The sequence below is a fragment of the Pimephales promelas genome, chromosome 12 (genome assembly GCF_988280905.1).
Source record: "Pimephales promelas chromosome 12, fPimPro1.hap1.1, whole genome shotgun sequence".
Lineage (NCBI taxonomy): Eukaryota > Metazoa > Chordata > Actinopteri > Cypriniformes > Leuciscidae > Pimephales > Pimephales promelas.
The window spans coordinates 21,087,669-21,110,510 of NC_142780.1; the positions used below are offsets into that span (position 1 = coordinate 21,087,669).

The following is a 22,842-nucleotide window of genomic DNA, read 5'->3' on the forward strand; positions in this document are numbered from 1 at the left end:
CCAGTATTGATGAGAAACTGAAGACCAAGATCAAGATGATTATGAGTCAGCAAGCATGAAAGATTCAATATTTTTCACAGCTTATATTGATTGTATTTTTCATGGAAGTTTTTTGAATCCTGGAAAATTGGTGTATGTGATGCTTGTGGGGACCCTGTGTTGTCAGCAGCTGCTGTCAACCTGTAGCTCTCGCCTCGGAAAGCTAAGGTTTCTCCTGAAAATGTGTTAGTGCGGCCAGCAGGGGGAGCTCATCCTGTGCTCTCTGTGTGGGTCCCAGAACCCCGGCAATGATAATGCTATACTGTAAAAAGATACATTTGAGATGCTGTGAAACACTGATTTTTATATAGTTGTATACATATTTGTTTACTTAATAATTAACTAAAATGCAGTATGGACACACAGGCCTCTCTAATTTGATCATGTTGATTTGCAAAATTTCAAAGACATTCAGACTTTCTCCTCCAAAAATGATATTTGCCGCTTGTTCCATTTTCTGAATTGAAATGAGCTAATGCAACACAATTTTTGAACAAACTTTCTTTTGTTCGGAGGAATCCACTGTATAGAAATCTGCTGTGTGTTTTCTTAATAAGAAGTTGCTTATATAATTACTTTTAAGAAACTGTGTGCAAAAAAACATGTTGTGTGACAATAGCAATTAACTGTTAGAGATTCAATAGTGTTAGTTTAACATGTAATTTGAATTTATTGGGATTTAATAAATGTATTGTGTTTATTAGTATTTGAGAAGGCTTTACAGTTTATTTAATTGTAAAATTCATTTTCAATGCATTTTTAATGGCAATTCTTAAAGCATGTAACATTACAATAAAAATAAACATAAATTAAAAAACACTGACCTGTAATACATGACTGCTGCAGATTCATTTCAGTATTGATAGTGTTGCCATTAAAATGTATGAATTCGAGTCACAAACCATATATTTAAGTATAACTCATTTAAGTATGAGTATTCATATCAAGAAATGATTGGACAAACATTTTGTGGTCCAACATATACAAGTAAATACATTTAGACCACTTAACTTAGTGATTGCTATCAGGAGGTGAAGAGACTTTCAACCAATAAAAACTGCTTCTAGAGAAAATTGCCTACCCTGCCTTTAGCACAGTTTGCCCAAATAAAATAAATTATTGTTTACTCATGTTGTTTCAAATCTGTATGATTTTATTTCCTCTGAACATATTTTTCTTTTTTCAGAATTTAATGACCAATGGTCACCAAAACGTTTGGTCACCAGAAGAAAGAAAATCATACAGGTTTGGAAAGACATAAAGGTGAGTCCAATATGACACATTCTTTTTACTTTTATGGTGAACTAAAAAGAAAAAAAAAAGAAAAAAAATTTGATAATGTATAACAAAAAAATATCCTTTTAACATAGAATCTATAATCTTTAAAGTTATCAGTAAAAACTCGCAAGACATGCAAGTATAGCACGCATGTGACATGCAAAAGTAGTCATTTGTAACGTGTAGTGCAGAGTATAGCATCAGAAGGTTTATCTCTTACAAAATGACAACAATTCCATCTTCCTCCATTGCCCCCTGGGGCAACAGTAAATGACGACTCAGATCAACATGCCACGTGTTGAGAATGTCATGGGTACTGCAGCTTTCCTGTCTGATGGCCGGGTTCAAGCCATAATGCTGCTTGGCCCTCAGATTCCTGTGCAGAGGGAGGCTGTGGTCAGAGTGAGCTGTGTAGGTGAGGCAAGGCTGAGAGTGATAGGACGCTGCCGAAATAAGCGAGTTGGGCTGCCTGGCAGAAACTTGAGGCCGGTAGGAAGTATTACCATGTGGTTGAGAAGACAGAGAGGCGATCGAAGCACAAAATTGCCGGGACAGGTGTTTGATAGAGCTCTCGACAATCACATCTGTATCCTCTTCGCTCTCGGGGCCGGTGCCTAAACCATAAGCTTTCATTATCAGAGGCAGCCCTGGGTAGCTTACAGAGTCAGAACTATCAAAATAGTGTCCCGAGCTTGAGGAAATGCAGCTTTTTCGCCTTATGTTGTTATGCTGGTTTGCAGGTTTCACTGTGATGATGAGGTTGTGGCTGTTGGCAATCATCATGTCGGTTACCTGATCCAAAGTCTTCCCCATAACACTTATACCATTCACTTCCAGGACCTGGTCATTAATGGCTAGCAGTCCCGTGCAAGCCGCCAGGCCACCGGGCACTATGCGGGAGATAAAGATGCCTGGAACCTTTTCCAGACCGTAAGAAGTAACCCTGACTGTAGTACCATCACGAATATAAAAGCCCAGAGGTCTGTCCGAGCCCTGGCGATACAGACGCACTCTTCGGTGGCATTCTGGTATGATGTCCACGTCGATGATGGAAGAAACAGGGCGGAAGTTCTGTGGCATGCTGATCTGAAATGGTAGTTTTCTGTGGCTGACAGGTTTCTTTCGCTTTGTCGCATCATCAGCACCTGCGTTATGCTGATCAGCTTCCTCTGTAAAGAAGGAAGTGAGGGAAGTTAGTTGAGCAAAGTTCTTTAATTATTAAATCAATCTGATTGTATCAAAACTTTCTGATCACAGTTTTAATTGTGAAAAATGAATACTATTAATATGTGGAACATTTGGAAAATGGAAAACATGTAGTTTCTATTATATTATATCATTTTTCTCTACTCGCTATACTATAATGTTATATTTAAAAAAAATGTATTTAAATCTATTTTTGCTTTTTTATTATGGTAATTCAAAAAATATTTCATTATTGTAATCAAAAATTGTATTAGTTTATTTTTGACTCGAGTAATCATTTAACTGCTAGTAATTATTTTATTTTAGCATAAAACACTATTTAATATGAAGGATCAAGTCAGTCCAATTTAAATATAAATACAATTATTTAAACAAACAAACAAATGTCCAGATAAACATCATTGAATAATCTCCCTATAAGAAAAATATCCTTAATTAATCTTATAAATGTACCACTTATTTCATATTTTATCTCTGATTATTTATTCATTTCTGAATTTCGCAATTTATTAATGAATTCTTCTTACTTTCTCTTTGTTTCTGTTTATTCTTACATTAATGTATTACCATAGTTATTTCCAAATACTGACTAACTAACTAACTAAAAACTCTGAAGTGGTCACATGAACTAGGACGGAAAGCAAAAAGATAATCTGGCAAAACAAACACACCACATGGGAATACAAAGCAATTATACTCAAGTACATGATTCCCAACTAGATAAGTTCCTTCCTTTTCTATCCCTCCTTCAAGAAGATTTTAGAAGAAAACTAAATAAAATGATCTTAAGTTCTTCTAAATCTACTATTAAATCTATTATTTATCTACATACAGAAAATAAATCTTTCATAAGAACTAAAAAATGTATTTATTGCTACAGTATATGTCTGAAAAATAGTGCCCTATGTTACGACATTTTTGTTGTGAGGTGAGATGAATGGAACAGAAAATTAAAAGGGGTGGTGATGACGCAGTGGATATGACACATGTCTTTGGTGTGAGAGACCCGGGTTCGAATCCACTGTGAGATACCAATGTGTCCCTGAGCAAGACACTTAACCCCTAGTTGCTCCAGAGGCGTGTGACCTCTGACATATATAGCAAATGTAAGTCGCTTTGGATAAAAGCGTCAGCTAAATGAATAACTGTAAATGTAAAATTAAGGAAATTAGAGATATGCATGAGTTTCTACCCTTCCTGTAGCTTACCTTGTAGCTGAATGAAGATACGCAGTAAAAATTGTGTGGAGGTCACAGCTTTGCAAAAGTTGACATCATTATTGATAGGCAACAACTCTCCTTGAACATCCGCATAGAAAATAAGGACATCCACTTGACACAGGTGATGTAAATGCACAATGAGCCTATGGAAGTCTTTATACCTGCCAGGCTCACAACGATCCAGGGAAAACCTCCTGAATTCTGCACCAAACTGTAGAGAAAAAGCACATGAATGAAATTGCACGAAAATGGTTACTGAACATATAATATCAGTGTTTCTCTTTTATGTTCTCCTGGACAAAATTGGCCAACACGGTCCATTTTTGATAGCCTACTAAGATTTGTAATCATACAAATCTTTGTGAGCGTCATGCAGTGAGTGACCTGGGACTGTATTCAATCAGCTGAAACAATGGACATATTTTAGAAACCGTTTCTGGATATTGTGTAGGTTTTAATTGTTTAAGTCTTTGTTTACAAAGGTACTTCCCCTCAGACTAATAATACTGAAACAATAGCGGCAAGAACCATTATAAGGACCATGGATTTAAAATCTGAGTAATTCCAAGATTAAAGAAATAGAATAAATAATGCTAAAAACCGAGAAAATACATTGCGATTTAATAGACATATACATGCTAGAGATCAGTTTTACTAAAAAAGTATTTGCCAACTTACTTTACTTTTCACCTCGAGGACAGAAACGCTGCGCAGAGACTGAGACTTTCGAAGTGCCCGGTTCATGTTGTCCGATGAGCGGAAACTACCCCACTATTCGCAAACCACTCGGGTTTTGTTTCTATGCTCAGCATAGAGTTAGCCTACGTGTTCGCATCATCACTGGAAACGCGGAAAGCAGGACGGATGTCTTGGCAAAAGACGGGACAACACGAAACAACGGCATTACTGCCACTTCTATTTTTCTAGTTCTCTACGAATTTTGTGAATAATAATAAAAAATAAATAAATAAATAAAAATGCATAGCCCATTTGTTTTTAAATACACTTTTATATAGGCCTATATATATATATATATACCCTAAGATGAAATAACTGCAGATAAAAGGAACAAGAAAATATCATCTGAAAATAAAAAGAATGAAAAGACACCATTACAGTTACAAAAGTTTATTTTTGAATTCTTTCAAAGCATCAGGATAATTTGTTTTTTAATGATCACAGTTGTGACAGATTTTGTTGGAGGGAGATAATAATTCAACTATTTATAATAAGCTGTTCTATTTAACTAAAAACCTAATTAACATGTAACATTTAAAAGGAGGCTCATATGCACATACACACAAAATCACAAAACAATCACATCTACTATACATTGTACTAACCATTTTTTAAAATGTGATGATTACCATCTCTATAGTATTTTTTGTTCTACTGGTTAAAAACAAAGAAGAGACAGATGGCTCTGTGATCTGGCACTATGCCTTAACTTCGTCAGGGAGCTGGCCTCCAGTTAGAGCGGCCAAGGCATTGGTCACCATCCTCTCCACCATGATCTGCGACGTCTCCATGGTGTGGGTTCCGAAATGAGGGAGGACGATGACATTTGGGAAGGACAGCAGGGGATGATCCCTGTACAAAACAGAGAATCATATCAATATTCTACAACAGTGATGTGTTTAATGGAGGGGAAAAAAAAACATTTAGGGCTAAAATTTTACAATCCTAAATATTTGGACTTGCGTAAGTGCAATTAGATGAAAGTGTATGAAGCAAACCTGGGCAGTGGTTCAGGATACGTGACATCTAAAGCAGCAGCTCGTATCATTTTCTTCTGGAGAGCATCCACTAACGCATCTTGGTCTACAACCAAACCTGTGACAAAAAAGTAGTTCTCAAACATACTTATTTCCTTTAATGGGATTGTTTAGTTTCAGCCTATTACATTACCTCTGCTGATGTTGATAAGGGTGCTATTGGGTTTCATCATGGCAAACTCTTTGGCACCAATCAGTTTGTGCGTTTGAGGGGACAGATTGACCACCACCATGACAAAGTCTGACCTCTGTAGCAGCTCCTTCATGCTTGCACAATACATGGCCCCAACTGCTTTTTCTTCACTCTTAGGCCTGAACATAAAACACGGTGAAATTAAATATAACCAGGCAGGGGAGCAAAACTCAAATTCTGGAGGGACATAGACCTAAACATTTTAGCTAAAACCCTAATTATACACACCTGATCCAACTAAACAAGTCCTTTAGGCTTATTTGAAAACGGGCATGTGTTTTGGAGCAATGTGGGAACTAAACTCTGCAGGACAGTGGCCCTCCAAATATTGAGTTTTGCACCCATTAATTAAGATAGTTGTAGAAGGAGTTCTTTCATGACAACTCTCTGACGATTTTAAGCATGCTGATGGATATGACATTGTTAATGTACTTGGCAGAATAGATCTATTCTCAATGCCGGCAGGAAATGACTTGAGCAAGGGACCGAACCCCCAATCACTGGCTGCCCACTGCTCCGGGTGTGTGTGTCCATTGCTCTCTACTCCTAATGTGTGTACACTAACTTGGCAGAGGACAAATTCCGAGTATGAGTTACCATACTTGGCCTTCACATGACACTTAAATCAGTGTATTTTAAATACTTGAAAACAATGATTATCCACTTCATTTTCAAATGGACAGAAAACAGAAAGAAAATGTGTTTACAAATTATTGAAGCAGGTAAAAAATTGTTTAGTGACAGAAAGAATTATTTCAAAGTCCAACAGATTCACCTTTGATTCCTATTGTGGTAAAGGATTTTCATCTCAAACCCTTGAGCTCTCTTGGCAATTTTGTAACCTATTCTTCCCATGCCGATGATGCCCAGGGTGGCCCTGCTAACATCAGTGCCCAGAGACGACTCTGACAAACCATCAAACTCCCGGAACTTGGAAAAATTGTGCCCTGAAGAGAAAATGAAAATCACAATGGACTCAGGAAACAATATGATAAACCCTGAAGAAAGTAACGTTATAGAACGGAAACTGCACTTCATACCCTCAACAATCTTTCTAGCAGATGCCAACATCAAACAAATGCCAATATCTGCAGTGGCATTATCCACCACATGAGGAGTGTTGGAAACTTTGATTCCAAAGCTATTTATCAGAGGAATATCAAGGTGGTCAACTCCTACCCCACCATTAACGACAGCTTTGAGGTTGGGCAAAGACTGCAACAGGTTTTGGTCAACTTTAATAGCTCCACCCCACACAAACAGTGCCTGGATTTTAGCGGCGAAGTCTTCTTTCCTCTGTACAAACCTCTCAAATGTGATAATAGTAAAGTGTTTCTCGATAAAAGGTTCAAAACACTTGTAGATGCCTCCTGGTGCTCCAAGTGTGGTGGCTAATATGCACGGTTTATCCATAACCTGTGAGAAAAATAACCAGCATTTGTATATGCGCTATAACACGTCAACAAAATAATAGACGAACGCATTCCTCTTTAAATGTCTTGTATGAAATATTCTTGCTCACCACTTGTGAAAGTCGATCCAGTCTGAATGTCCCCTGAACGATTCTGATCGTCAACTGCAACATTGAATTTTGTATTCCAGGCATGGTTAATCAAGTACCGATAAAGACCAAAGGTGGTTTTCTGTAAATCATTATTAAGTACCTCCTCTCAGTCTAAAAAAATAAACGACAGTCAAAAATCTACTTAATAATGTTTCCAAATCTTCTTTCTTGTTTCATCGGAGGTTTTAATAGAACGCTAATGCTAGTCCCTCAAATAACCAGAAGAGGGCGTTAGAAGCCAATATAACCAAATAACGTATTATTCAGTCGTGGCTTGTGGCCCATTTCTGTCACAAGATTAAGTTCATATGTAGTTGTTTGATGGACATTTGTTTCGTTCGTTTACGTGTATACCATCTTATTTCCAGATTTTCTATTAATTATAGCCTACAATTTGGTTTGGCCACAAACACTGAGTAGTCTAATGAAGGACTCCTGCCTTGCTTTGTCAACATTGGTATTTTGGTTTATAGTTCATTGTTGTAGGCTATGTTTCATAGTAGATTGATTAATAAGTATAGTTTTAAAACCTTTTAGCAATGATAGCCTATATTGTGCTGATGGTGAGCCAAGCATGTGAGGGGTGAATTTGATAAAAGATTCAGATTTTAAGGCCATAAATTATATGTTGAAGGTTTTGACGGTACCGAGGGCCATTGCATTAATTCCAGAACAGTTAGTAGGCTATTAATGGCAGGCAGCAACAGAGTTCCAGCTTTCAAGTGGCCTCCATCTGTTGAAAAATCCATGTGGTTCAGCTTTATAAACAACCGAATATTTGCAATTCTAGCAAGTAAGTAAATCTGAGCTATACTGATGCCATGTAGATTAATGGTCAGAACATCTTTATGCCACAATAAATGTCATATCTGAGTAACCTCTCATAGGAGTAACATTAGTTATTGGTGATAGGATAAATAATACAAAGAAACTAAATGTTATAATGCCGTTTAACATCTGACCAAGCCTTCAAGCATATGTGGATCTACTAAAGCAGATCAATCACTTAAATTGCATCCTTTCTTTCTAATGAAAACTACTTCCTTGAGAGTTAGCTTTGTTTGGCAATCAACCAAAAACCTTCTGTTCTGCTGAGCACTTCTCTTCAAAGTCTAGTGCTTCACAATTAGCCTCCATGTCGTACTCTGCCCTATGGGACAGGTTTTAAAGTGATGAACTGATTCCTATGCCAGCAAGGCGGCTCATTATTTCAACATACATAATCTACTTAAAACCATTTTTTTTTACAAATGGGAGAAAATTTTAAGAAAAATGCTCTTGTTTTGCAGACTTTAACAAGCTCATGTGATTAAAAAAAAAAAAAAAACTAAGGGTACAACAATGATCCCCTTTTTCCCAAATTTAATAGGCAATATTTAAATACCCGTTAGCTTAATCATTTCATCCTCATGAATTCAGTTATTTATGTTTTTCCCCAGTGTTTTTTTTTTTTTTTTTGTGGTTTAATCATTTAACCAAAACCATTACCAACTTCTTGCAGTTTGCTTTTCCTGTCTTTGGCATTTACAACTCTGGCCAAAAGTCCCTGGTGTAAGGAAATGGGCACTTGTGCTCCGATATCCCCCTGATACCTCTTGAGGTTATTTTTAACGCTGTTCCAATTAAAGAGGTCTATCTGCCCTCAGGCTCAGTCTGAATGATAATGTTCATTCTGGTAGAAAGACAAAGAACAGACTTCAGCAGATATTCAGCCTCACAATCACAGGAATATCCCATCCCAAAAAAAAGACACAGTTAAAAAAATTTGTCTAAAACCAGAGTAATGCAAGAGTATTTGAATTACTTATATGATTTGTGTTACATGATCATATTACTTTTTTTCAAGTAACGTGTAAAGTAACACATTATTTTGTGTTATTTTTTTCTCTAATTTTCTACTTCTGCTCTACACATTATTTTTGTAACTCAGCGGTACTGTGCACATTTGTCTCTTTTTTTAGTTGTACATTGGTTTTTTTCAAAAAGTGTTCTTTAAATAAATTTGTGTAAATATAACAAACTTGTAAAATAACAGAATGCAATGCGTTAGGCCTACTTTTGATTTTCACAACAGTTGTTCAATTCAAATTAATGACACTCATAACACATCAATAGGGAAAAATACCCAACCAGTTTCATCCCCATATACTGGGAATTGCTGATCAAGGTTTATTTTTAGAAATAATCCCTGGATTATCACAGAGAGGGGTTTGCTATAATCCTTAAAGACTCCTTGATTTCACCAACATTATAGTACCATGAATACTCGGCGTGGGTTTCCATAACTAGCAACTGCCAATATTTATTTGAAAAGAAAAAAAAATGTTGTGCAAAAATTTGTGTTGCTTCATTATTCACCATTTTGATGCTATTGGCAAATTTCAACCTGTCATTCATTACATTTTGACTCTTGACCAAGACACATGAAAGTGATTTTTGTTAAATTCTGTATATTATTTTTTATTGTTTACAAGCTAGTGACATTGCTCTAAAGTTGTTTATGATCATCTGAACAACCTAGCTTCATGACAATTCTAATAACATGTAGCTAAATGACTTGTTATGGAACTTGTTCTGCTTTTTTTGTTTTTCCTGCACCCTCTTACTCAGTAATTGGTAGCTCAGTCAAAAACTAATTCGTGATATTTATTCAAATGGCTCAAAGAAGTTAAGAAAAATGTTAAAAGCAAAGATCTGTGCACTGTTTCAAATGTACCGCTAAACGTGCTGAGTGTGACTGATAGGACGGAGCCTCCTAAAGACGCCACTGGTCGCATTAACATCGGTGCCATTGAGTTCACACAATATGAGGGAGCACAGCGGCAGCCAAACCCCAACTCCAGATTTTTCATATTGGTTTGTTTGATTGTTTTGCACCCGCATAATGTAACAGTAAACAATCTATTACAATCTACGAGAATGGAAGCCAGAAGCTGGCTTTTATTTTGACTGCCAGAATGTGGTGCGGGGAGCCTTGACAATACGCCGTTCAGCTTTCAAATGGAAGATTGGCTTCTCCGACTCATTTCGGTGGATATGTTGTCGTTGTTTTTTTACACTGACCCTTTTTAATCGCCATGGATCTCTAGATTTGGATTATTGCACCTCTTCCGTCTCTTGAACTGTGAAAAGAAGACAGGCTACGCCGATCGACCAGGACGCAAGATTCTCTGCCTACCTCGACATTTTGCTACCAGGGATTTAAATAATCACGTGCTACAACAACGAAAAGATTTTTTTTTAAATAATCAGAATTGATGTGGCCCTCTGACCTTTAATGAATTCAACCTGGAGGGCAAAATGAATAGGGAAAGGCCGAAGAGAAATATCATTCAAAAGAAATTTGTAAGTGCAAATTTGACGTTTAATTCGTTGCGTGATCATCGAATTCAGCGGCTATACCGCCTCGTAATTTGCATTAATCACATTGCTGTTTTCCCTTATGTTATGTTATCGTCAGGTCTGCTGACAGAATTAGGTCAGATGTTATAAACGACCAGTGCATGAACCATCTTCTATTTGGATTGGAGGTTAAGGACAGACTGGCCGATGTGAATCGTAGCCTACTGTTGACCCAGATAATGCATTGGGCTTTTGAAGTGTTCCTTTGAAGTGTTATATTTCGCATTTCCGCCGGTGTGTGTGTGTGTGTGTGTGTGTGTGTGTGTGACATGTCGCTATGTTGATTCCACTGTCAGTTTTGTCGTAGCTTCAGTCGATGAAGACGACCGTCTCGCGTCTAGCGTGGTCACTTTGTGGTCTTGTGCGTGCGGTGTGTGTGTGTGTGTGTGTGTGTGTTTGCGGTCATCTTTCTCTGTGTGTGTAGGTCGGTTTTTCAATGTCAGAAGAACTTAGCTTGTGAAAACATGTGCAAATGCTTGTTTTGTGGTAAGGATTGAGGTAGTTTACAGCCTTCTCTGATCTAACTACTGGTTAGATGGTGTTAGCAGGCTGACCTATTTATTGCCAAGATAGGCTGTTAAAACTGTCCCTCATACCCATTCTACAGTCACTTTATCAGATGTGTATAGGCTATGTAACAAAAATACTTATTTTTACTATAATTTAATATAAATAAACAAAATGCTAACTTGTTTTATTTCAGATAGTTGACATTTCTTATTTTCATTTAGTTTAACTTGTATTAAAATAATTGAATGAAATATGAATAAAAAACTAACCATATAGGCCAAAAATAGACACAAAGGAATAACAAAAATACCTAAACCTTAAACCAAGCCTACTAAACAAACCTACTCATAATTCATGTAATTGTTCATGTAAACTATTTACTACATAGTAGTAAAATGTTCAGGTCCTCATGCCATTTTATTGAACATGTTAAAGAAATGAGCATCACCATTTTATAGGTTGTATTCATTTTAACCTATTCATATTATTAATTGTAGTTTGATTTGTATTTTTAAGAATAGATGAGAAATAGTTTAGCCATTGAAGGCCTATTACTTAAATTCTTTATTAAATCTTTATGAAATCGTAAGATATTATTCATTTACATGAATTTTCACCTACATTTACATTTTTTAAATTAGCCTACCTCATATATCCTGGTTTTCCAAGACACTAGGAATCCTGGTTCTTCAAAGAAAAAACTGCTGATGAGGAGGTGAATTAAAGTAAAAAAAATATGGCTTTGGCTTATTTTAATGCTATACTTCTGTCTTGTTTTGAATAATTAATTCACCTTGAGGCCCCCTTGGAAACTTGCTGAGGCCCCCCTAGTGGGCCTTGAACCCCTGGTTGGAAACCACTGATCCTTACCCTTTGAATATAACCTTATCTGGGTAACATAATAATGTATCTTGATAATATGAAAAATGCAGGACAAAATGGCTGCTGGACAAAATCTTGACATACATTTCTAGATTTAAAAGCACATTCAGGCAAAAAAAGAAAAGAAATAAATGTATACAAAAATCAGTTGTTCTTTGAGGGTTACTATTTCATTCAGTTGCAGTCTGATGTCTTTGTTTACCTTGATTCTCTGATGTTTAATTGCCACATGGTTTGAAGTACAAGCTCTGAACATTTGGTTTGGTTGTATGAGGCTGGGAATGATCCATTTAAAGATGATAGCTTCTTTGTATGGAGCTCTCTGCCTTGGCTTTAGTTGGTATTTGCTGTAATTCATTGCAATCCGCTGGATTAAATACAGCTGTCGCTTAGATTTTTAGACATGTGAAGGCACAAGCACAAACATACTTTTAACACTTCATGCTGAAATCTATCTGGGTTCAATATAAAGAGGTAATTCTATAAATAAGCTAAAAACCTGTACTGTGTTTGAAAAAGCAAGGCTATGAATATAAATAGCCTGTTGTGCACATTGAAACTAAGAATGTTGTACATTCTTGCTTCTCTCTTGCCAAACCGGATATGGTCGGTTAGTAAATACACAGGGATCAAGATATTTTTGATCAGGAGTGCATGAGTCAGCAGCAAAGTTGATATGCCTGTATTTACACAGTAACTCCTCTGTGACAGTTCCAATAATGAGATCATATCTCGTTCTTTATGTTTGAGAATATTACATAATGTCATTCGGAATTAGGTGAGGTTACAACACACACTATTACTGTGGATTATTGGAACATTACTGAAGTGAAGTGTAAATGAACAGGCTGTAGAAATTAGGAAGGCTGTAAGAAATCGTGTTTCACACTTTCTCCCAAGCACCATATGTGAAAACAAATCTATTTAATGTGACAACAGAGCAGAAATTGGCAGATATATATCACTCTGTGTTTACAGTGTGCACAGGCCTGCCTCACATGCCAGAGATGGCCATCTAAACTGGAAGCTCTTGTGTCCCACACATTTTCTTTGGCCTCAGCAGTCAGAGATATTTGAGCTCCTTCAGACTCATCCTTGGCATCAGTTTGCTTCACACAGTAATGGAGAACTAAAGCCCATGCTACACTTATCCTGTTTAGGGCACCGCTACATTTACAAACACTATTCTTTTCAGGAGTTCACTTAAAATGTTTTTTAATCAAAAAAATGTTGACTGTTATTGACAGTTTTGAATTGCTGGGTTAATGGGGCATCAACTGGGAAGAACAAAGATAGGCTAGGTATTTTTTCTGTCACCACAAATTCATTTTCCTGTTATCTTGACAACAAAAGTTGTTTTCTTAAAGGGTTAGTTCACCCAAAAATGACATTTCGGTTAGTAATTACTCACCCTTACGTCGTCCAACCCTGAAAGACCTTCGTTCATCTTTGGAACACAAATTAAGATATTTTTGATTGAATCTGAGAGCTTTCTCACTCCTCCATAGGCTTCTATGTAACTGGAACTTGCCAACCCAGAAAGTTAGTAAAGACAATATTTAAAATAGTCCAAGTGACTACAGTGGCTCATCCATAAGTTCATCAAGTGATGAGAATACTTTTTGTGTGCGAAAAAATAATAATAATAATGACTTTATTCAACTATTCATTTTCTTCTGTGTGGTGAGTGAGTGAGTTCACGTAGTGTAACAGCGCTTCTGGGTTGTACGTCAGAACGTAGGCTCAATTTTGGCCGAAGCTGGTCATGTGTGTGGTGCTGGCCAATAGTGAGCCTACGTTCTGAAGTTCATATGATATATGATTGCTAGGGGTGTAGTAATTGTCAAACTGAACCGCAGAACTGCGATACACCACTGTACGTATCGCAATACTTTCATGGTGTACCAAAGGCGTCCTGCACCCCTGCTGAGGTACGTACCGTCAGTTTTGTGTATCGTTATGATTGCTAATGTGGTTTGAAATAAAGGGCCCAAGGAAATACTTAGTCACATAAGTAATGAATAATACTAATGGACTACATGAACGTTCTGTGTAATTATTTTGTAGAGCTGATTGTTATTATATTAATTATAGTAACACGCATTATGTGAAACGCTGACACTGTAAAATAGAGTGTTAAAAAAAGTTGAATTGGTAATCCAACATAGTAGCAAAATAATTGACATGCAGTTGGATGTTATTGATTTATGTACTGCTAAATGTACTGACTTAGAAGTGAATGTTTTCATGAATTTAAAGACTCAGGAGACACTGACACACACACACACACAGCATATTAGACATCACGTGACACTGCAGACTGAAATAATGGCCAAATTAATAATCACATATGTTAAATATTATTAGAACATATTACATATAATTAAATAAATATGACATTATTATTAAATGTATTTATTTAATAATAATAATCATTTGAATTTAATGAGTAATTTTTTATGTGACACATCCATCTTTAATGTCAATACTGTTATTCCACTGAATAATATTCAGCTGTGATGAGTTGACAAAGGACCAAAGGAAATTATTAATATCACTTGTGTCGTTTTGTCTACTACTGTACAGCCTCATTGCATTTTATCTGTGTAATGAAATTTTGTGGCTGTGTTACAACTCTCAAATAAAACAAAGGATGATGTAAAAACCGCAGGAAGCTTGTAATGGCTGCTTCATCCCTCCGTCTCAGACATGTCCAGCTGTGCACTAATTGATGCAGTCATCCCGAACTCCAAGGAGACATATTGTATAAGAATGGGCTTGCTGAACTGGGTACAATTATTGCTGCAATTTTATTATCAGGAGATGTTTTTATCAAGAAAAGTGTCTGGCTTTTGTCTATTATTTTAATGTCTGTTTAATTTGTTTTCATCAGCGATAATACTATAGATGTCATAAGTAGTAATTTGATGTAGCCTATTTAAAGGCTTAAGAGATAGTTCACTTTGAAATTAATTTTTTATATGTTTTAGCTTACCTTGAGGGCATCCAAGATGTAGGTGTCTTTGTTTCCATAGTATTTTCAATTTTGATATTTTTAGTTCAAACCGTTCTTGTCTGTCAGTCATATAATGGAGGTATATGGGGTCCACCTCAAAGAGAGCATGCACAGAGAAGTCCAAATTAAACATGATTTAATGACTCGACACGAAACGAACGGTTTGTGTGAGAAAACGAACAGTATTTATATTGTTTTTTCCTCTTGTCACAGTCACGTCTAAGTACTCTGAGGGCTAGGGCGCTTCTGTCTGTGCAAGTGCCAGCAAGCGCCGGAAAGCCCCGGAAGTGATCTCTCGCGTGTGTACGTCACTCATTGTTTACACAGAGATTTCAGAAGTCTTACCCTTCACTGTGAACATCTAAACATATTTAGATATACAGGAAATTGCAATGGAAGACCATTTCAATATATCAACAGACAACGTTGATTTTTTTTTTTTCCGCAACCACGCAAGAGATCACTTCCGGCGCTTTCTGGCACTTGCACAGACCGAAGCGTCCCTGCATTCAGATCATTTGGATGTGGCTGTGGTTACAAGAGGTAAACACAACATAAATACTGTTCGTTTTCTCACACCACACGTTTCGTGTCTTAGGCCATCAATGTGTACTTACATTTACGAGTCATTAAATCATGTTTAGTTTGGACTTCTCTGTGCATGCTCTTTGAGATGGACCCCATAGACCTCCATTATATGACTGACAGACAAGAACGGTTTGACCTAAAAATATCAAATTTGAAAATACTGTGGAAACAAAGACACCTACATCTTGGATGCCCTCGAGGTAAGCTAAAACATACCAAAAATTAATTTCAAAGTGAACTGTCCCTTTAAGCAAAATTTTGATGAGCAAATATTGTCACATTTAGTGTATTGAAACGTGGGTGAGAAGGTGACTCCACTGTCTGTTGTCTCTTGAGACTTCATACCGCTGTCATGCCTGGTAGTAGCTCATTGAGTTTAATTCATCCCTGTACAAGCATATTGTTTAACACTGCTCATGTCTATGGAAAGAGAGGGAGGGAAGTGCATATGGTGAAGCGGCCAGGTTTGCCACAGGCATTCTCCTGTTGTCATGGCAGGATAGGGAATTGTCATTGGGTGGGTCTTTGCTTCCTTGGCTCTGTCTGCAGCAATCTGTCTTCACAGCTAGGTGAATGTGTAGAGGGTGCTGTCACTGGAAACACAGTGTCCTTGATAAGCAAACCTCTAGGAAGCGACGCATATGGGAACTCCCCTGTGCATTGAGTCCTTTGTGTTTGTACAATCAGTGAAGATTTTGTGGCACAGCGCTGAACCATGGGAAGACCAAAATATATATTTGCAATGTAAGCATTAAGATCAGCAGCATTTTTTGAAGAAGAAGTATCTTTATGCACTTTTGGAAGAGTGAATAATGCTTTGTTCATATTTTTTTATTAGGGCAGTCTAGGCTTTAACAGAGATTTTTGCAGATGCAAAAAAAATCTTCCATCGTTCTATGGAAGTCTGACTTTTAATAAAAGATATGTAAACTCCCAATTGTGAGCTATAAAGTCAGAATTGCGAGATATAAACTCGCAATTGCAAGAAAAACGTCAGAATTTTGCGAGTTTATTGTGAGAAATTCTGCATGCAAAAGTCACGCAATTCTGTATACGAGTTTATATCTCCCAATTCTGATATTTTTCTTGAAATGTAAATGGCTTTAAAAGGGTTAAATCATTTCAGTAATCATTAGTGCTAGATGATGGCAAATGTCATCTACAATTTATACAGCAACAATTAAATATCCAATATCTACTGGTAACAACTGATAACCAATATAGGGCATAATATCATGCACTTCTGTGTATGGTTGGAACAGTTTTGCTCAATTGTGAGGAAAACTGTCTTTGTGAATTTATTATTTCCAGTTTATTTATTTTCCAGTAGCTTTCGTGTTGTCAATGGGAGTAGGTGTGATTGAGTGCTGTTGAATGGCTTATTTGAGAAGCTTATCGGAGTGTAATTTTCTTGAGAGCGCAGCCAGTCATCATTTATAATCGAACACCTGCGTGTACCGTGTTGATAGGCCAGTCAATGTTGGTTTAATGTCAGGTTGTTGGTCCTGGGTAAATAATAGATCACATTTTTTTTTTTCATGCCAGCTTGCTTTTGTTAACATTAGTAGCGTGTGTGTGTATGAGTGACCAGTGATCAGTCTGAGACAGATGGGTAAATAAGGTCAGATTCGATGTGTTGGCAGGCTGGCCCTCAGCCCGTCTGCTCTTGTTGCCCTGTTTAAATTTGATCTGTGTGAAGCAGCGCTCCCAGACCCAACTAATGTTCTGTCTGAATCAACGTCTGTGCTGAACTTTAGGTAAAGATTGAAGCTTTTTCAATCATTTTCCTGATTATAACACTAGTTGCTTTTGGATTGAAGTGTGTGCAATCCATAAGGGAGCAATTACTCATTAAAGCCATCATGTTTAATAAAAGCGTTTGACATGTTATCTGTATGCAAATCAAACCCACACACTGGAATTAAACAGGCCTCAGTCCGCAGCCTATTAATCAGCTATTATTCGTCTGACTTTCTCCTTTGTTGTTTGCGTTTTGCAGCAGTTATGATGCCTCACTTGATCTTTGGATTATAGACTCCAAATGTAAAGTCCTTCTATTCAACCGATTTATGTCGCTATCATGAAAGATCTGCATTGTGCTTACGGTGACAGACTTATCATGTGAGTTAAGACACAATACACCTTTATCAATAATTGACATGGTTGCTGGTGGCGTAATAAAAACCAGCACGAGATGTGTGTGGTGAGAGATGCTGGTGTAATTGTAAGAGCCCCGAGTTACAACTTACACGGATACAAATAGCAAACTGATGTGGTTAAAAGGAGGGTGCATATGAGGCCGTGTTCACAGAGGAACTGATTATAACAGAACATGAGCAACATGAATCTTATGTTTAATTGGTTTTGGAGATATTGGACTCATGCACCATGTGTGATTAACGTAGGCTATTGATAGATCTTGCCTTAAATGGAAAATTCTATACACTGTACAGTAGTGCATTGTGTATATAAACAGAACATGCATTTTTAGTGAAAATAGTGGAATTGTATTGTTGCATTTCTTTTATGAGGTGTGTAGGGCTCCTTGATCAAGTAATGGACCTGGATATCCTAGAAGCATTCACTTAACTGTCAATTTACAAGCATCAAGTAAGCAAAACTCATTTGTATTTGGCAACGGACCTTGTGCTGGCATAAAAACTGTGAATTTGGCCCTATCTCGAGTGCGTCTGTCCTTCAGTAATGCACTGTCAGGATTATGCTTTGTTCTGCTCATTGTGTTGGTTCTTGTTCCCTGTATTGTTTCCTTGTGTGTGCCAGATTTATCACATACATTCACTGGTTAGGTTACTCATTTAGTTTCCTCTTTTACTGTGTATTTGATTCCTTTGTTCGGTTGTCTGTTCAACGTTGTGTTATACATTATATATAAATACATTATCGTTTAAAAGTTTTTTGTAAAAAGAAATCTGATTTTTTTTTCAGCAAGGATACATTAAATTGATCAAAAGTCACACTAAAGACTTTTATATTGTTACTAGAAAATCTATTACAATTTCCACATAAATATTAAGCAGCACTATTTTCAACATTGTTAATAATAAGAAATGTTTCTTAAAAACATTAAATGAGCATATATTAGATTTATTTCTAAAGGATCATGTGACACTGAAGACTGGAGTAGTCTAATGATGCTGAAAATGTATCTTTAACATCACTGGAATAAATTACATTTAACATCATAATATCATTTCATTTAATATTTAAAAATATATTTTTATAATATTTAATTTATAAAATATATTAAATAATACAATAATTATTTAAAATTGTAATAGTCCACAATTCTTACCAACCCCAAACTTTTGAACAGTTATATATATATGATTTTTTATATATATTTTTTAAAGTACAATTGCCTTATTGCCTCATAGTATCCTATGTCCGTGCACTGTTTAAACCACAATGTTTTTGACATTGGACTGATGAGATTTTGGGGGTTTCGAATTATAAGAGAAGCATTTTCTTTTCTGTCTGGCAGTCTATTGATATTGACCTCCACTTTCTAGTGTCTCTTTTGGGACCCTACTTGCATCAATTCAATAGAGCTTGGCCTTCACTCGTGAAATGTCATATCGTTTTGAGTTCACCCTGACAGGGACTTTCACATGGCCGCCACAATAGACCTGTGGAAGACCGTCTCCATGGCTACTAGAAGTTCCCATTTTCTTCGTATTCCATGAGGAGGCCCTAAACTGGGGTCAAGCAAGTTTTTGCTATCACTGGGGGGAGGGCAGCATGTTTACGAAACGTGCTTCTCAGGATCAGTGTGCTAATATAAGTCCCATTTACATCATGTGTAAATGATCAAATCTGGCTTCATGAAAGCATGGTGCTCTTATGCTGATTGCAGTGACGAATATACAACATTCCTCTGTGAATGGCCTCTGGCCTGACATGCTATCAGGCTGCTACCAGATGGCTTAAAAATATACAGGAATATACATATATACAGTATATGTATATATTTGCTTATACACAACTATTATAAGTGAAAATGTTCACTGATACTTATTAAGGCAAAACATGATAGATTATATCATGTCAGAATGATTATATCAATAGATCATCTATTGGATGATTAGGGTAAATTGCACTTATTTTGTTTTCTGAGAAACATCCAAATATCTTATGTAGCTTCCAATGGGCAGTACTATATCTTTGAACAAAATAAGAAAAATTTACACATCCTCATCCTATTCAAAATATATTTTGGAATGTTTGGAATTATAGTTCCCCCTTTTTTCTATGGAATATATCAGTATTTATTATAAATTGAAGAGTTCAGATGCAAAAGCCTCTAAATGCCATTTGAAATTTTCTTCTTTAATGATGATTTTTATCAAACTTGTATATTTAAGTTCAATAATATCACTTAAATAACAATTAATAGGTAATTATCATTGCCATTTAAGTGAAATTACTGAACTTAAATATACAAGTTTGATAAAAATCATCATTAAAGAAGAAAATTTCAAATGGCATTTAGAGGCTTTTGCATCTGAACTCTTCAATTATATATCTGTGCACATTATATATAATATCTTCAATCAAACTCCATCTTGTCGTGAGCGACATCTCTTCTCTGATTATATGTTTACTGGCCCGAGGGCGGGGCCAACCTGTCACACACATGACATCACAGCAATAGAATACCACAACCATCCAATCAATTCCCTGATTGACAAAATCAAGTCCCGCCTTAATTTCTTTTTCTTTTTCGAGTAGCCATTTCTCTCAGATATATACATCACAACAGGAAAGAAAAGACTATTGCAACTTCTGTTTCATGATGACTTTAAATACCCCTGAACCATTGTATTGTTACCCTTGTCAATAGTCTGTTGGTGGGTCATGTAGTGCCAGTGTAACACAAGGGAATATGATTGAGAACAAGCTTAGCTTGATACCCCGTTAATGGTGAAGGGGACAGGCCAAGGCAATGAGCTGTTATAAGAGATCACATTATTGGATGAAAGACTTGTTTTGAGGCTTTGAGAGAATTGTGAAGAACAGTGAGGTCATTTAGCTACCTACAAAGATGTCTTACTACAGCACATTAGGTAATCTATGTCATGCTAACATGTGCTGTCATTGCTTTTGGAGCATTCAGTAATAAAAGGCTTTCTGATATGTGTTGGGATTGAGAAACTGCAGCCAACTGCACTATTTATAGCGCTGTTCTCTGTCAGTATAGCTTTGCTGTTTTTTTTTTCTCATCCACGTCTTTGTTTGACATAATGAAATCATGCCTGGTTTCCAGAATTGTGTATTTAAAGAGCTGTTTCTTTTTCTTATGAGGTGACTTCAGGTCATGTGTTTCATTTTAGAGCTCTAAAATGAAGTCTTTCTTTTCTGCAGGATGATAACGATGGGATCCCATGGTCAGAAGAGAGAGTGGTCCGCCGGGTGCTCTACCTCTCCCTTAAAGAGTTTAAGACGGCTCAGAAGAGCAAATTGGAGAATGGCACTGGCCTAGTTAATGGTGAGTATTCCTCTTCTGTAGAGCAGTGCTTTCAGTGATTTACATCACAGATGGATACTGACCTTTAGAACAGCTGCATTTCTGTGACATCTGACGCTGTTGCTTTCAGCTGCCATTCTGTACCACTTTAGAGAAAAATACGTGGAGAATATTGTACCTTAACAGTGGCAATATAATATAATAAAGTTTTATGATGATGGTTAGTATTTGATGTCACCATATGGCAGAGACTGGGCACATGAATATTAATTACCTTCATATTGACATATTGACATTGCTAGGTAATCTTTCTAGCACATCCAGGCATATTAGTTAATTAATATTCAACTTGGTCATATTTATAAACTCCTGTGCAACTTTATAATATCCTGTGCAGATGATGTTCTATGCTGTTTTGGCATTGCCAAAGACAGTTTTATGTTTGCTGAGGTATTTTTATTATGAGTAATCCAGATATTAAATGTGTCTCAAAAATGGCCTATTTTGTTACATAAATGTAAGTTTGTTCTTCATTTATTAATTTTGATCAATTTACAGGTTCAAATTAAACAGATCTACAGTTCAATGTGGTGTTTCAAAGGTGCATTGGTATATGATGAATTATTTTGCCTTAGATGCTGAGCTCATGTGTGTGCAGCCAGCTGTGACATAGCAACACATGGCACTGTGGGACTTAACTTTATTTCCTCAGCCTCTCAATGGTTCATTAGGAATATTATTTTTCTGCCATGATTGCACTGGAAATGTGTGAGCAAAGTAAATTATGCCCTGAATAATGCCCTCTCTGTATGGGTTTATGTGCCGAGGCTGCAAAGCGCTCTCACTGCTCTCAAATCTCTGCACTCTAATGGGGTGAACTCAGTGACCCGCCTGGCTGTGGATGATGCAGTGCATCATCTCGCGGAGAATGTCAAGGGCATGAACAGAACACCTCATGAGCTCACCGCTTTATGCTTTCTAAAACACTTAAGGATTCCTTTGTAATTGGTTAGTTATCAAAAACATTGCATTGCATTTCAGAGAGTCTTGCACATACTCTGCAATAGCATCCTTCAGAATCCGAAAAATTGTAAAGCGACATTATCCTGTGCAGTTAGTAGCTGCATTCTAGTTCACAAGATTCTGCCGAAGTTCACTCACTTCACTTCACTAAACATGACTCACTGACTACGTTTACATGCAGCCAATAACCCATTCAAAACCGGGATATTAGCAGATTAGCAGTAGTTTCTCTACTCAAAAGACCAAGATTCCTTGAAAAGGGGTACCCCAGGTATAATATCCCGGTTTTTAAAATTGCCTGTGTTGCCTGTGTTTACATGGCCATTCGCGACCGGGTTATTGCTAATATCCCGGGTTTGAATGGGTTATTGGCTGCATGTAAACGTAGTCACTGTCATGTTTAAGAAACCAGTTTGAGAAGATCTGAGCTTTGTGACATGGTATGTTTTCCTGCTGGAAGTAGGCATCAGAAGATACACTGTGGCCATAAAGGAAAGGACACGGTCAGCAACAATACTCAGGAGTAGGCTGTGGCATTTAGTCTAAGGCTCAATTGGTTCCCAAAGTGTGTCAAGAACACATCCCCTACACCCAGTGCTCAATGTTGAAAAAAGGGTGCCTTTCTATCAGCTTGAACCAGTCTGACCATTGTCCTCTGACC

At 36.8% G+C, this 22,842-nt stretch overlaps 3 protein-coding genes across 5 annotated transcripts in view; 1 reads left to right on the forward strand and 2 right to left on the reverse strand.

Annotated features, from left to right (window-relative positions):
* Positions 1 to 1,210: 1,210 nt before the first annotated feature.
* On the reverse strand, positions 1,211 to 4,549 carry pard6ga (par-6 family cell polarity regulator gamma a). The gene is made up of 3 exons (XM_039679735.2): positions 4,422 to 4,549; positions 3,732 to 3,954; positions 1,211 to 2,486 (listed from the first exon to the last, which is right to left on the reverse strand). The coding sequence occupies exons 1-3, from the start codon at positions 4,485 to 4,487 to the stop codon at positions 1,534 to 1,536; spliced, it is 1,242 nt and encodes a 413-aa protein (XP_039535669.2). The 5' UTR covers positions 4,488 to 4,549; the 3' UTR covers positions 1,211 to 1,533.
* A 306-nt stretch (positions 4,550 to 4,855) lies between these two features.
* On the reverse strand, positions 4,856 to 7,430 carry LOC120484267 (uncharacterized). The gene is made up of 6 exons (XM_039679342.2): positions 7,234 to 7,430; positions 6,752 to 7,127; positions 6,487 to 6,658; positions 5,652 to 5,830; positions 5,480 to 5,576; positions 4,856 to 5,333 (listed from the first exon to the last, which is right to left on the reverse strand). Exons 1-6 carry the CDS (start codon positions 7,315 to 7,317, stop codon positions 5,180 to 5,182), a joined length of 1,062 nt encoding a protein of 353 aa, XP_039535276.2. The 5' UTR covers positions 7,318 to 7,430; the 3' UTR covers positions 4,856 to 5,179.
* A 2,596-nt stretch (positions 7,431 to 10,026) lies between these two features.
* jarid2a (jumonji and AT-rich interaction domain containing 2a) overlaps positions 10,027 to 22,842 on the forward strand; it is a 41,738-nt gene continuing 28,922 nt past the window's right edge. For all 3 annotated transcript variants that reach the window (XM_039679619.2, XM_089117673.1, XM_089117674.1), the window contains exons 1-2: positions 10,027 to 10,620; positions 21,056 to 21,179. In XM_039679619.2, coding sequence (XP_039535553.2) covers positions 10,576 to 10,620; positions 21,056 to 21,179 — 169 coding nt within the window. In that variant the 5' untranslated portion in view covers positions 10,027 to 10,575. The remainder of the gene's footprint in view (positions 10,621 to 21,055; positions 21,180 to 22,842) is intronic.